This window comes from Sphaerodactylus townsendi, linkage group LG06 (genome assembly GCF_021028975.2).
Source record: "Sphaerodactylus townsendi isolate TG3544 linkage group LG06, MPM_Stown_v2.3, whole genome shotgun sequence".
In the NCBI taxonomy this organism is placed as follows: Eukaryota; Metazoa; Chordata; class Lepidosauria; order Squamata; family Sphaerodactylidae; genus Sphaerodactylus; species Sphaerodactylus townsendi.
In genome coordinates this window covers 46,732,028-46,748,541 of record NC_059430.1, presented here as the reverse complement: position 1 = coordinate 46,748,541, position 16,514 = coordinate 46,732,028, and the positions used below count along the sequence as shown (strand labels likewise).

The window sequence follows — 16,514 nt, the reverse complement described above, 5'->3', positions numbered from 1 at the left end:
AAAAGAGAAGCAAGTTAGCTGTAAGGGAGGCAAAAAAGGATTATGAGGAACGCATGGCTGCGAACATCAAGACCAGCAACAAACAGTTCTACAAGTACATCAAAAGTAGGAAGCCAGCTAGGGAAGTGGTGGGCCCATTAGATGACAAAAGAACAAAGGGTGTGCTAAAAGATGACAGGGAGATTGCAGAGAAGCTGAATGAATTCTTTGCATCTGTCTTCACCCAAGAGGAAATAAAGAAAATTCCTGCACCAGAACCAAGCTTCTTTTAGTTACAGTTCATTTGTTTCACATTTCAAGTTCTAGCTGAACTGTAAACAATTTGTTCTCACATAACTACACACTTCTATATCCAGAGAGCTTTTTTCTCAACCTCCTCAGTGTGAGGGCTTAGCTTAACCGCTTTTAACTGCCGCTGATAGAATGTTCACTCTTGAAAATTTCTCCCTAACTGCCTAACTGCCGCAGATAGAATGTTCATTCCTGAAAATTTCTCCCAACATGCAATCTCTTCACATGCCCCTCCCAACCTAAAATTTTGGGGCTCAATGTCACAAAATTTATAGCTCTCGAATTAATAGACAATAGCAATAAGCAAGATGCATGTACTTGTTAACAGAGATCAACCAATGGTCCCATACATTAACCGCAGCGACTTAAAGTGTCAGCATCTACATTGTCTTAGATTTTCTCCTGCAACTTCTCTAACCTTTTGTAAAGCCTCCTGAAGCTTACATCAAGTCTTATCAGTAGCATGTCTGACCCGTTGGCAAATAACACATGACTTACAAAAATCCTTCACAGCCTTTGGAACTACAAGTTGTGAAAAAACCTCTACAGCCTCAGAACATCCTGGTTGCCAGTGCTCTTGATACAATAACCCATTTTGCCAAATGAACCTTTCTTGATAGTCCCTTGAAACTGAAATAAGAGGCAACTTTTCTTTCTTTCTTGCCTTTTCTAATGTGGGACACAGATTCTGCTCTTTCTTAAATTGTTCTGATACCGGGTGTACTATAACTCCTTCAGGGTTAGATGGAGAAGTATCAAGTTGCCCATCTTCCTCTCTACTCTCCTGAGCTAACTCTTGTAGGACAGGGCCAGAGAGAAAAGTTTCAAACTACCCCACTCCCTTCCCATTTTCTTGTTTGCTAGGTGTTTGGCAATTTCTTAACTGTGAGTTCCCCTCCTTAATTTTCCAGTTTGACTTCGGCAAAGTTTGTCCTTTTATCTCTTTGGAGCCCTCCATCCCCTCTTGAGTATCTTTTCCTTTCTTTGTTTGGGACCTAGTTACAATCGATTTCATTTCACTTGACAAATACATTATATCAGCTCCAATAATAAATTGAGTTTCAGAATTATCATGTACAATTACATAGTATGTTTTGTTTAACTCTAGGTGTCTCAATATGAATCAATGCCAAATCTTGATACATAGAAGGCCCTTCATAAGGGGTAATGCACACTTTCCCCACAATTTTATGCTCAATGATATTTAACAATTTTCTATTTATTGAGCTTAAGTCTGCGCCAGTATCAATACAACCATTTACCCACACTTTCCCCCCAAGACAAACTTTCATGGTGTGGAAAGCCCCACCCATTGTCTCCGCTTTCCTGAAATAACACGATCGATGTTTACAAGCTGTAATCTGCTAACTCTAACGCTTGAATCAGCAGACTGGGCCAGAGCTCCGTGATCTCGGAGTCTTTTGACTTTCATATGAGAGTCAGGCCATGGTTGTTTCGGCTTTCTTTCAACCACTTCCATAGGTTCATCTTCACTGTTTGATTGGCTGGAGTTATCATCAGAGCTTCTATTTCTTCGCTCCCAATTTTCTGTCTACTGTAAAATCCTGTCTCCCTCAAACAACTGTATCTTGGTTTCTTTGTTCAGATCAGGGCAATTATTACGGAAATGCCCCTCTCTTTTACAATTAAAGCATAAATCACTTAGGTTTAGAAGACTCAGTTGGCCAGCTAGGTTTCCAAGGCAAGTCTCTCTTTGGTGCAAAGGCAAGTCTCTCTTTGGTTCCTGGCTCCAGGCCTCTGGGCTACCAGTTCATCGCTCGCTCCTAGCTCATCTGAAGTTCCTACTATGCTCCTTCTGAAATCCTCTAGGGTGACCTGCAGCTCTGCCATCTGCCTATTCTGTGAGGCTGACTGGCATGGTCTCACCACTGAGTCATCCTCCTGCATGCATGAATCAGAACTCTGACCTTCCATGCTAGCTTAACCTAAATCAATCCTTTGCTTGCCAAACAGCTACTGAGTGTAAACCAAATCACGCACGCTGCCACCATGTAGAGCAAGAGGAACTATCTGTTATTGCGTGGATTCTGATTTGGTTGATATAAAGCACTCAGAGCCAATTAAAAATATGTCATTTGTTGAAAGGTAAAATATTCCTCAAGAAACAAGTAAAATCAAAATAATGTATCTGAAGCTTGAGTTTGTTATCATATACATTAAACTAACTATAGTTCATTTGTTTCACATTTCAAGTTCTAGCTGAACTGTAAACAATCTGTTCTCACATAACTACGCACTTTTATATCCAGAGAGTTTTTTTCTCACCCCCCTCAGTGTGAGGGCTTAGCTTAACTGCTTTAACTGCCGCTGATAGAATGTTCACTCTTGAAAATTTCTCCCTAACTGCCTAACTGCCGCAGATAGAATGTTCATTCCTGAAAATTTCTCCCAACATGCAATCTCTTCACAGGCAACATAGATTGATTCATTCGAGGGTAATGTATATATTTTAATATGATGGGATAGTATAAAGCCATAGTTCAGTGCAGAATAACTCAACTGGAATCTCACTTGTTTGGGTGCCAGTATGGAATTTTGTGACATCCAACTGACCCATTACAGAAAGAAGACTTATTGGGTGAAAATTCTCTGGTTGAGACTTGTCACCTTTCTTATAGATCAGAACTATAATTACCTGTTTCAAAATCTTATATACTAGCCTTGACTGATTTATTCTTGTAAAGGTCTTTGCTAGTATAGGGGCCTACTATTTGATTTATTGTGAAAAACATCTGGAGGCAGTGGCGTATCTTGTCTCTGGGCGCCATTTCCTACCCATATGCCTCGGTCTGGAGGTAAAAAATCAGGATCACAAGCCTTTCCTAATTTCAATTTATTAATTAGATTTTCTATTTCTAATTCAGTAACTTAGGCCCAGGATATTTGTTCCTGTACCAGGTTAAGTACCCCAGGGAGAGCAAACCTGATGGTGCAGGCTTGCCCCAGCATCATGAGATTATTTGGCTTCCCTCCATCTAAATTGGGCTGTTAGAGCTTCTAGAATGATTTTAAAGCAACAAGTGGGTTATTAACATTGACGGTGTCCTGAATTAGCCTCTTAAATAAATTTGAAGATAGTATTCACCCTGAAGAATCCTTAGTATTCTAGAAAAGGTTCCCTGGTCTGGAGTTTGAATAGATTTTCTCTCTGGGGTTTAAGAAATAATGTCAAAATAAGTGATAGATTATCACTTATTAAGAAAGCCTTCCATCATTTCCTAACCACTGAGTCCAAATTAGAAGAGACTAGGAAACAATCAGGTAAACTACACTCATGTTGGGAACAAAAGGGGTAATCACCATGTTCATCTATTCTTCTCCTGCCATTCAAGATAATCAGTTAATTGTCTAATACAAAGGGTAAAACAAACAAGCCAGCTTTGTTTATCTTATTATCACTAGTGAATCTATCATTTAAAAGAGTAAGAACTTGTCAGTGTAATAATTCAACCTTCTACTGGCTAGAAGCAAGTGAATATCATCTGCACCAACAGGAGCATTAAAAACGCCTGCTACAATTAAGAGAGCCTCAGGATACTTAGAAGACAGATTACTGAGTTCTTCAGATAAAGAGCTCCACGTGGATTTCGATTTCCCAATTAAAGAGGATGGAGGAAAATAAGCAGTAATAATTATCAACTTAACATATTTAGATGTATCAAATCTGGCAAAGCTAAAAGTGAAAGAATTCGAGTGCTTTAATCTGCCACTCTTATACCTATCTCAGATCAATCATGCCCACGAGATGGCCTTCTTTAGCAATAGTTTCAGCCTTAACAGAGAACCCTGTAAATCCTTTAAGAAACATTTATCCAGTTACCCAAGTTTCCTGGAGGAGAACAATGTCTGCTTTATTCAGCAGTTGTTGCATCTCTAGAAGGATCCTCTTTGAAGCGCACCCTGCCACATTCCAAGAAAAGATATGCAAATTATGAGGTTTGAGTCAGTCTTGATTAATTTTATTGGGAGCACTGTCTGGTAGTGAAACATTCTCTTTTGGAGTTTGCCTGCATTTGTTTACTACAACTACTTTTAGTTCTGAGGGACAAAAGAACATGAAGTAGTAGGAGTAATTCTTATGCAGGAGTATAAAACATTTCCTCAGTTATACCATCTTGAATTCTGGCATTTTGTTGGATAGTATCCAGTTGTTGAAGGAAGAAGAACCTTTGGATTCAGTTATTTTGGTCTTTTTCTTGAAGTGTTGAATCTCTTTTTCCTCTTTCTTCTCAAGTGATTTTTCCGATATGAGTCTTTCCTTGGGTTTAGAATAACTAATTCTTTCTTTAGCAACTCCTTCATTTGTTTTAACTGGTGGCCTAGTCAATGAAATCAGATGTTTGACTTTCCCATTTTTGAAGTGTGTAGAGGGAAAAATCCCCCCAAATTGACATTTTGCTGCAGAAATTGACATTTGCCAATATTAAAGAAGGAATCCATGAAGTATTGAAATGTAATAAAATATGATCCTGATAAATTGGGCCATGTATCCTTTTGACAGACTTAAAATTGACATAAGAATGTCCTAACAAGTAAGATGTGTTCCCTTGCTTTCCATTTAAAGGACCAATCTATAAATGTCAAGGACTATAGCTTTTGGTACTAAAATCAATGAGGTGGAAAATTCAGAGGTACATGCTATTCCAGGTTGGTTCTGTTTTAACAAGGGGATTGACCCCATAAATTGTTTATAGAACACAAGTCTCTAAACTCCATTTTAAAACAATAACAGTTAAATAAAATACCTGCGTAAACAAGCAAGTAGATAATAATAAAACAAACACACTATACAGCCTGCAAGTATAGAGCAGAGAGAAAGGATCCATCTCTGCTTATATCCCAGCTCTGATAATATTTATACTAAGCAGATTCTGGAGAGTTATGGTGCAATCCTATGCAGGCTCAATACTACTCAGGCCTATTAATGCTGAATCCATATAGGATTGTGTTTAGCTAAAGTCTTAATAGGTTGACAATGCTACTTATATCCGAATGGAAGAAACATCTTAAGACTCATTTTCATGTATTCCAACAATCAATTATAATTTCATTACATTTCATGAAATTATATGTAATGTAATCTTTTGGGTGGTGTAAACCCACGGAGCCAATGGAGTTCTTTTCAATGGTGGGGAGGGTTTTTTGCCTCCTTGCACCACTAAAAAGCTAGGGGTGCTGTCCCTGACTGCCCCAGGGCTCTGTATTGGGCTGCCCAAGTACTGTTTTTTTGGCAACATCTTAGATTCTTGTAGAATCGAGTTCATTAATTTGTTGCCACAGCTGTCTTACGACAACCCCTTTATGGTTTACCAGGCAAGTGATGTTTGGTGGTGATTTGCCATTGCTTTCCTCTGTGTCACAATCCTGGTATTTCTTGGAGGTTTCCCATCCAAATATTAGCCAGGGTCTGGGTTGAGAGTGTGTGACTGGCCCAAGGTCATCCAGCAAGCTCCCATGGCATGAGTGGGAATTGGATCCTGGGTTTCCTAGTCTTACAACTTAGCTTAACCACTACACTACACTGGAATCTACTCATATCAATTTCAATATGCAATCAGTCAGTTAACCTGAACATTTTTAGCGCAGTCCTATTCAAGTATATTCTTGCTCATTAGGGTCACAAAAGTTGTCCTGGCCCTTTCTAAGAGTAGATAAGGCAAGGAATATGACCGGTAGCAACAACAGCAAATTCCTGTGTTGAATTATCCATTGTCAGCAAATAGAGGACAGCTACTTAACACCTTTCCTGCACAGGCATTAAATGAATGCTTCTGATCTACTCACCATCACATGAGGTATCATGGCCTTAGCTTTGAGGCCAAGCAGGTTTTGGGGGTGGGGGCAGGGTTCCCTTATATCTCGATTTTCAGTGACACAAGTTTTTGCTTGCTTTACAATGTTTCTAGAGGAAGAATATTTTACTTTGACTAGTTAGGCTGTAAGCAGTTTTGCAGAAATAGGGCAAGACTGCTCAAGTTATGTAGGATTCACTGGCAATACCCTGAGCGACCAAGCATGATGGACAACCAGGCACGTAGGTAAGGGGGTGTTCATGGGTTTAACCCCCCCATTACATGTCCGACAGGGGGGCCATGCACTCCTGTGCCCCAGCTGCGCGCCCCTCCTGCCCCAGCTGTGCCTCCCATCGGGCCCAGGGATCCGGGTGGCGGCGGCGGCAGCACTGAAAAAACGAGAGGCCAGTGCATTGGGGGGGGGGGGCAAGTGCGCGCACACAGCAGAACTAAGGGAAGCCACCAACACAGGCAGCCAGCATTGCATGCTTGCAAGCTGCAAGCCGGCTGGCCGGGGAAAGAAAGTCTTGCCTCTCGCGAGAGCTCCCGGGCTCAAAACCTGCTTTGCGAGAGCCGAGAGGCAAGACTTTCTTTCCCTGGCCAGCTGGCTTGCAGCTTGCAAGCGTGTGATGCCGGCTGCCTGTGTGGGTGGTTTCCTTTAGTTTTGTTGCGTGCGTGAGCCCCCCGAGGGGTGGGTGGGGGTGTGGCCCTGCCCCCGAGCTCCACCCCCCGAACCCACCCCATAAAAAGCTATACCCTATGTCACTGTGAGAGCTGTTCCTGTAACAGCCTATCATTCCTTTTGTTGCAGAGTGGGTTGGTGCAGAGTGGGTTTGTGCTAAGCAGAACCCACCAACCCATAGTTGTCTGGATAACATGCTGGGGGAGGGGGAAGTAAAGATATGTAAGACAGGCATCACCTCTGACCAAGTTTGGAGCCAGGATGCAGTTGCCCAAATTGTAGCAGTCAGAGGAAAATATTTTTTTAACACATAGTTCAAAATTGTATTTTATTTTGGGTTGTGATTTGCATGGACTGGATTATGACATACTTTAGATAACAATCTGGAGGTTCATAAACTGAAATTATAGCTTTTGAGAGTTTAATTGTTATAATGTAGCAAATATATTTTTTAAGCTGCCAGGAGGACTGATTGCTAAGAAGAAATCAAAGAAGAAAAAAGATCAGTTTAAAGGTGGTTCAAAACACGAGGGCACCACCAAAAGTCTGGATGCACAGAGGTAATCCAATCATTTTAAGTTTTAACTGTATTTCCATCAAATGTGAGATAATTTTTGATTCCTAAATGTGTGACATATTATATAATTTTTGATAATTCTTTTACCATAGTATTCACAGAATACCTAGATAATCAATATTCTATTAAGTTGATACACATCTGTACAATATGTAAATTCAAAGTTTGTGTACCACTTTTTAACAGTGGTAAACATTTAAGCACAAATTGGTGCTATCCGGATGAAATTTTTAAAACAGTTTTTTGTATTGGCGCTATGTGTTAGAACTGTATTGCAATTTATGTAACACCTACATTGTGATGGTGCTCAGACGGGTGATTCATATTATTTACCTTGTATGTAGCTAGTCACCTTGTTAGACAAATATAGTACATTTACATTTATCTATTTATGTATTTTAAACTTTAATATGCTTCCTGATCTCCTTGGACTCAAGGCATCTAACAAAGCAGCACCAGGTTGCAAAGGGCACAAAACTCATCAGTTTATTTTAACAAAATTAAAAGCAAAAAACACACTGATAAAGGACTGATTACAGAGTTAAAAGTGTACAAAATTGAAAAATGCACATAATTAAAACCCCACAGAATTAAAAGAGACTTTTAAATCCTTCAAAATGTGGTACTGTGTTTAGTTTTATAGATGAAGGCCATAGGCTTTTGAACTCCCTCATCCTTCCCTTGCTGGGACTAACTATGGCACAACTGGAGTTGGAAACATGTCATCAAACACTGGTTAAAACCTTATCATGGTTGATGTTAATATGGGTGTAGTAATAATTTATTTTTATGCAGGAGGGGAGGGATTACAAAAGGCCAGAAGACACTCTTTATCACAACTAGATGATAGGAAACATTGTGCCTGTATCAGGCCTAGGCATTCATACTCAAAACAGCTGACTATTTAGGGTTCTGCCAAGTTATATGTTGTATTAAATGGACATGCTGATACAGGCAAAAAGAGGGAGGAAAGGAAGGACTACTAAGTGACTTTATTTTTTGTTCACCTATATTAATGGGACTATATGGCAGTTGGTAGCATTCACATTAAGGTAAAGGTAGCAGATATTTCAATTTTAACTTGCCTTTGTATGTTAAAAATGTATCTGGTGGTTTTATCCTCAGTCAGTAATAGAAACTAGCAACCTTGTTCTGAAGAGATTGCATGATGGGAGAAATTTTCAGAGAGTGAACATTCTATCTGTGGCAGTTAAGCAGTTTAACTAAGGTCTTGTACAGAGAAGGTTGGCTAAAAGCTCTTTCAATGTATGCATGTAGTTAGGTCAGTGGAGATTGTTTAATATTCTGCTAGCTAGAACTTGGAACTTGGAACCGATAAACTGTAACACATACTGAAGAGTTACTTTGTGCAATTTGTAATATAATGAACTTGGGCTTCAGATTAGTTGATTTGCTTTTGCTTACTTCTTTAGTACTATCGGCAATGATGCTATCGTTAAACATATTAGACTATTATTTTATGGTTAACTGTGATTTGGACAGTATTGGTTTTTTATCAGATGACTATAAGTTCTGTTAGCTAAAGCTGTTTTGATTATTGAAAAATGTTTACTTCTCAATAAAATTAAATAATTTTTGTTTACATCCTGGCTCTGAGTGCTTCGTGTTAGTCAAATCTGAGTTCACACAGTGGCAAGTAGTTCCTCTTGCTCTACACTTGTTTTGATCATTTGAACATTATTCTGATAATGATCTTGATGCAGAGATTCTTACAGGGACTGTCAAACATGCACAACAGTTTGGGGTTATTTGGCATATTGCTTTCCACCCTTTCTCTTGCTGCATTATCATCAAACCATAGCTTGCACCATGACAAATGTGAATGTACTTTTGTAAATATTACACTAAATAATGAATAAGGAGCAGCAGTGGCGTAGGAGGTTAAGAGCTCGTGTATTTAATCTGGAGGAACCGGGTTTGATTCTCCACTCTGCTGCCTGAGTTGTGCAAGCTTATCTGGGGAATTCAGATAAGCCTGTACACTCCCACACACGCCAGCTGGGTGACCTTGGGCTAGTCACAGCTTCTTGGAGCTCTCTCAGCCCCACCTACTTCACAGGGTGTTTGTTGTGAGGGGGGAAGGACAAGGAGATTGTAAGCCCCTTTGAGTCTCCTACAGGAGAGAAAGGGGGGATATAAATCCAAACTCCTCCTCCTCCTCCTCCCCCTCCTCCTCCTCCTCCTCCTCCTCTTCTTCTTCTTCTTCTTCTTCTTCTTCTTCTTCTTCTTCTTCTTCTTCTTCTTCTTCTTCTTCTTCTTCTTCTTCTTCTTCTTCTTCTTCTTCTTCTTCTTCTTCTTCTTCTTCTTCTTCTTCTTCTTCTTCAAACCTTGCACAATGCTGTACATTCTAGAGATGTGCTCTGGAATGTAACCAAGAGGAATATTCATCTAGAACAGGGGTCTGCAACCTGCGGCTCTCCAGATGTTCATGGACTACAATTCTGGCGGGGCTGATGAAATTTGTAGTCCATGAACATCTGGAGAGCTGCAGGTGACAGACCCATGATCTAGAACAGGGGTCTGCACCTGTGGCTGTCCAGATGTTCATGGACTACAAATCCCATCAGCCCCTGCCAGCATGGGCAATTGGCCATGCTGGCAGGAGTTGATGGGATTTGTAGTCACTGAACATCTGGAGAGCCACATGTTGCAGACCCCTGATCTAGAATATCAAAATATGAATCCTGATTCCTGGAAATATTCAGGATTAAACATAAATATAGTAGGCCCCCAAGACTATTTTTCCTTTTCTCCTATGTTTCTGAGCCTGCTAGGACTTGGTATCAACTTGCCAGGCTGCTTTAGATAAAATCCTGCCAGTTTCAAGTGTTTTGTTTTCATTGTTGTTGTTTTAAAAGCCCTTCGTTACTGGACCTGACTTGTATTGGGTTTGCTTCTTCTGTGTGTGGATTCTCTTATTCTACATTGAGACTCTTGTGTATTACATATAATTTTAGATTCTCAGACTGTTAGTAAGCCATACTCTTGGGTTAATTGCTTGGGTTTAGCAATCACGCAGGAGGGAGATTCTTGGGTTTTACATTTTTCTGTATTTTTTTCTTCCATAGGAAACAGTGGAAGATGGCCAGGGTACCATGGAATTGGAGCCCTTGTTCCAATTGACTTGAAATTTGGCAGTTGTTAAATGACAGGCACCAGCAGTTCTCTTTCAGTTTTGGTGCCAGTACTTAAAAGAAACAGCAACACCCCCCCTCCCCCAGAAATATTCCTTATATGGAATAATGAAGCCCAAAAATATTGGAAACCCTGCAAAAAACTGGATCTGAATACCATACTAATATTTGGAACCTGGGAAACTGAAAATACTGATTTTTTTTGGTCCATTATATCCATATCTAAAAATACATTAAAATTACCACACACCTGTCCTCAGTTTGGTTCAGCTGAAGTACATAAGATTTTATATTATCAAGCAGTCTTGTCTTAACAGCTGCTTCTCTATCCTTTTTTTGTCAATGTGGGTTTCTGCCAATATTTGTGATACATTTTAGTAGTCTTATTCATTTCCTTCACTGCTATTTTTTGCAGATGCTTGGAAATCGTCGTTTGATTGCTGCACTAATTGCACCAGGCGCAATTCAAATTGCTGATTGCATTTAAATCTGTTTGCAGGCTAAGACCCTAATACTTATTGAACAACATGGGGCATATACCCACATGCTATCTATGATCTTTAGGCAGCCTTGTTCTTGTGGTACCCTCTCCTAGGATTGTCTATATACCAACAATTAATGTGATGGGCTTTTTCTGTGGTAACTTGTGTCTGGAGACCATGACCCCAGACTTCCTAGTCCCTGTAACAGCAACAGCTCCCAACAACAAGGGAGAATGCCTTATCTGCAGGACACCACCAAGACTCTATCCCAGGATGCCAAGAGACGGTGCATCAGGCTGGCTCCTCCAACAGGAGAGGCCCAGAAAAAAAAGTGCTAATCCTTTTTGAATATTCAGAATTGTATTGCTAGTTCTCTAAATGACAGCCTTTCCAATACTTAAAGAGTATTGTTCCCCTCAACCTCTCCTGTTCTCCAGACAAAACTTTACCCAGTCCTTCAGCCTTCCCTCATCGGGCTTGGTCTCTAGCCACCTGATCATTCTCATTGCTCGCCTCTGCATGGACTCTATTCTGTCCACGTTTTTTGAAGTGAGGCCTCCAGAACTATACACAATAACCCAATGCAGTGTGACTAATGCAGTATACAGTAGGACTATGAAATCTTGGAATCTGGATGTTATGTTTCTGATGAATATAATCCAAGATCATATTAGCTTTTTGTCACTGCATCACAATGGTGGGTACTCATATTTAACTTATGGTCCACCCATACCTCAAGATCTTGTTCACATACACTGCTACCCAGAAGTCTTATGGAACATCGCCTATTCTCCAAGAGGTCTGGAAGATGATGGACAAAGGCTGTGCAACTTCTCTGGAAAGTTATTTGAACTCTCTAGGGTGCATACCATCTGCTCTGGCAGATTTGTACTCATCCAATACAGCCAGCAATATAGCTTCTCAAAAACCTCTCTGTTTATGTCAACCAGCAGCCTGGACTCCATGTCTTGCCTACTATCATCTCTAGATGAGCCTGTTCCCTTCTTCAGGAAATAATATGAGGCAAAAAAGGAATTAAACCTTTCTGCTTTCTCTCTGTACTCTGTGTATTGTTGAAGGCTTTCACGGCTGGATTCAATTGGTTCTGGTGGGTTTTCCGGGCTGCATGGCTGTGGTCTGGTGGTTCTTGTTCCTAACGTTTTGCCTGCATCTGTGGCTGGCATCTTCAGAGCTGTGGCTGGCATCTCTCTGTACTCTGTCAGAATGTCTCCATTTTCACCCTAGAGTGGGCCTAGTGCCCCTTTTATCTGAAGAAACTCTTCTTATTGTAGTGAGGCTTCCTGCCAGCATCAGCTCATTGTGAGCATCGGTCTCTCTGATGACTGACCTACAGTGCCTAGCAAGCCACAGATACTCTCCTTTAGAAGTATGACTTTGCCTCCATTTCTCGACTGTTTCCTTTTCCCCCCTTTGGCTCATCATGGAATTTTCTGTTCATCCATATTGATTTCTTGGATCTCCTACCATGTTTCCTTCTTGTTGGAATAGTGATGACTAGAGCTTGTAAGAATTCTTTTTTTAGGTGAACCCACCCTTCATTTGCTCCTATCCCTTTCATTCCTTTGAGCTGATTAAAGTCCTCCTTATTGAAATCTAACACAGAGATGATCATTTCCTCCTAAGGTCCCCACCGTTACATCTACCATCTCTTGCCTGTTGGTCAATGTTAATGTGCTATAGGATTCTTCATATTTTGTGGAAGATGCCAATCTGCATGTAGCTTAAATCTCAAAATAAAATTTACACAGCTGTGACATTCAGGGTTTCATTCCCTGTTCTTCAGATTTTATGTGCGATTGACACCCAAATGACCTACATGTGAATGTTGCTCTTCAGAGTCCAGTGCACATCTGTATGCAGGGCAGTTATTATTGCGACCTTTTTCCAAGTGTATACCAGGGTCCAGGATTTGGACAACACTTCATGTAAGCGTGGAGATTTTCAGAAATGAACAGACATAGGCTTAAATTTGAATTCTTATTGAAAGCGTAAGGAATCAGCCAACTGACTACTAGGTGAGAAGAGTGCACACACAGACACACTAAATAAGAGACCTATAAATCCTAACTCCTACTAGATTTTAAGTGGTGGTGGTGGTGGTGGAGGAGGAGGAGGAGGAGGAGGAGGAGGAGGAATGCAGTCCAGGAAGTTTTGATGAAAGGAAGGGAAAAACAGTGGTGGAATCAGATCACAATTTTCAAGTCACCTGCCCTGTATTGCAGGGCAGTGTGGCTTCTCACATTCCCAGACCATGCTCCCACACAGTATCAAGTTCCCAGAATTATCTTTACAGCTAGCAAATGTGAAGGCAAAGTCGAAAGTTGGATACTCCTCAAACCGGATTGGAACCAAAAGTTCTAAACCTCATTGGTGAATTGGGAGATTAACCATTAGGAGAGAAAGTATAGTCTCAAGCAGAGGGATAAAGGGAACATTGCTGTTTATAGCCCAAACAGAATAACAAGCTGAGGTGTGCAGTTATCTTTTGTCAAGATCACATTCTGGGGAAAAATATGGCAAAAAGAATAAAAATATAAATGTGAGAGATTAATATGTTGACATGCCCCTGTTACATATCAAAGCAGATTCTGCTGTATATGACTATACAAGAATCTTTTAACTGAGACACTTCTATTCCCTTAGATGATTTGGGGGATAGATTGGTGAGTCCATTCTCAGGCGATTGCTTTCATTCCTCTCTTTTGAAGTAGCAGAAATGCTTAGCGTACTGAGCTCCCTTTTTTTGCTTCTCAGATTAAGTTGCTACAGGCCTTTCTATATTCCAAAGCTTGGGAAAAGCCAAATTCTGAAAAATAAAAAATGCACTTCCTTTCATGGGAGCTGTATAAAGGGGTCCCAACTATATTTGGGGTATTGATCTGAGGTATGATACATAAGTTACACTTTGAGTAGTTGTGGTTTCTTTATTTTGGATATGCAATAATCACACAATAGGTTTAGTCATCTTTGTGGGTATTTTTAATAATTTTTGTATACCTGACAAAATATTTAACATAATTTTCAGAACTGCATGATTTTTCCAGTTACGGAAGCGTTTTCAAAGTTCTAAAAATGAGCAATGTGGAAAATCTGCTCATTACGAAATTAACATTAATTCTTCTTCCCTCACAAAGCAAATTATTGCTACTTAAGATTTTTCATGGCTTACTAGAGGAAAAATGAGACTGTTTCTATCTCTGAATTTTTTCTTTCTATAGCTAATCCATTAGGAAGTTTAAAAACATTATGGACAGTACAGACTTCAGATTTAAAATCTTGTGTTTTTATTTAGGAAAGAGAAAGAGGAATTACGAAGAATGGCTTTTCACGTACTTATACAAAAGTTGAATTTTTTTGCGGAAGTCTTCTTAAAACGAAGAAGGTTCCAACAAATTTACCTTGAAGAGATGCCATGGAAAGCGCAGATGAACGTTTATCTAGCAAACATCCATTTCATTTTGTTTAAAAAACGGATAGAAGAGCTCTACAGTCTTGAAATTCATCCTTTACAAAATTTGAACAGGTAAAACAGTAATGCATGCGTTATTTAACAACTATATGCCATCCCTGGTACAGCTGGTTGAGAGCTTTGGGCTGGGTTTCCATTAGTATGTTGATGATACCCCCTTTTTCTGTTGATTGTGGGCCAGTTAGCTGCTACCCCTGATATTCTGGCTAAGTGTCTGGAGGCCGTGGCAGGATAGTTGAGTAAGAGCAGGCTGAAACGGAATCCATCAACGACCGGTGGTCCCATGGCTGGGGTCCCGTGGCTGGGGCAGGTGGGGTTGGGACTCTGAGGGAAGTTTCCAACTGTCCAAATTAGATGGACTGGCATCTCCTGCCTCTTCTGTCAAAAGTTTGGGTGTGATTCTGGAATCCTCCCTTTCTGTGGAGGCCCAGGTCACACATATAGCCCTGGTGGCCTTTTTCAGCCTCTGCCAGACTAGGCAGTTGGCTCCCTACCTGTCCCATTCGAATCTTGCCACAGTGATCAATTAAACAGTCACCTCCAGGCAGTGGTGGAATTCAAATAATTTAACAAGCGGTTCTGGTGGTGGGATTCAAATAATTAAACAATTGGTTGTTTACAAGCACCATTTTAACAACCAGTACTGCCGAAGTGGTGCGAACCTGCTGAATCCCACCACTACCTCCAGGCTAGACTACTGTCACACACTCTATGCGGGCCTGTCCTTGAGACCGCTCTGGAAATTACAACTATTCCTGAAAGGAGCAGTGAGGGTTCTTACCAGAACTCCAGTAAGAGCACACATTGGACCAGTGGCTACCAGTTGAATTCATGTTCAACGTTTGGAGTTAATCTCTAAGGTCTTGGATTGTCTGGGACCATATTATCTACTGGACTGCATCACAGCATAATGCCCCTGGAGGGCACTTTGCTTGGTCATTAATAACCTTCTGGTAGTCCCTAGCCTGGCCTGGTGGAACTCTCTGTCTCCTGAGACCAGTGCCCTGTGGGATCTGATCCAATTCTGCAGGACCTGCAAGAAAAGATGTTCCACCGGGCCTTTGGCTGAGGCAGCTACAGTTTCTCTTCCAACTTGCTGGCCTCCTGATTTTGTCTCCCTCCTTCTCCCCTCCCATTAGTAAATTTAAACTATTATGGGGTGGGGGATGCTGTTTTAGTTATATTAGTGCCCTTTACTGGAGTCCCATTAATGTTTTAAGTTAGTTTGCCACCATCATTAGATATGTGAATTTTAATGACTTTAAGATTGTTGTTGTTTATTCGTACTGTTGAATTGTATATGGAACTGGTCATGATCTGGTGTGCCATAGATGTGGGTGAATCATTAAGAGCAAAAACTACCAGACTGTGGCCATACATCCCAGGAAAACCAAAACAGGCAGATATAGATTTCTTAACAGCACAATCTACCAGAGCCCCAGTAGCCTCTTACACTTCATTCAGAAATGATTCTTTGGTCTCTCAAAACTGGGGCTGGTGTGGTTCAGAGGAAGACCCAGTACACAATTAAGGAAACTTATTAAACAACTCTTGGACTTTGCTTTTCACTCATCTGCTGTATTGACTGTTAAGTAGAAGAATTTAAATGTATTTAGCTGTTACCTATTGCACTTGTAATACTTCCTATTTTTCTTGGAATTCTTGGGAACTAAAAGATTTTAAAGGAACTGAAGAAATGTGTACATGCCCTTAGCTTAGCTGAATTCATTTTTACACTTAGTCACTGGGCAGGCCAATCTATGAGTTCTGCTGCTATTGGTGCTTAATATGATCTGTGCAAATATCACTCAATATTGTGAATGAGTAGACAGGGTCTTGCTGAAATAATCTCATTTATCGTGAAACAGCTTCCCTGCTCTGCTTTTTCTATATATTTTTGTTTTGTATTAATATCGTATGGCAATTGACGGTGAACAGTTGAAACAGATTTTTTTGTTGTTGGATTTTGTACTGTATTGCCATTTTAAGTGATCAAGTTTCACTGAAAGTTAGTCCAAAGCCTC

General features: G+C 40.4%; 1 protein-coding gene across 1 annotated transcript in view; it reads left to right on the top strand.

The window, feature by feature from the left end:
• Window positions 1–16,514, top strand: part of CFAP54 (cilia and flagella associated protein 54) — a 177,571-nt gene that overhangs the window by 68,264 nt on the left and 92,793 nt on the right. The window contains exons 33-34 of the mRNA XM_048500704.1: window positions 7,243–7,346; window positions 14,314–14,544. Coding sequence (XP_048356661.1) covers window positions 7,243–7,346; window positions 14,314–14,544 — 335 coding nt within the window. The remainder of the gene's footprint in view (window positions 1–7,242; window positions 7,347–14,313; window positions 14,545–16,514) is intronic.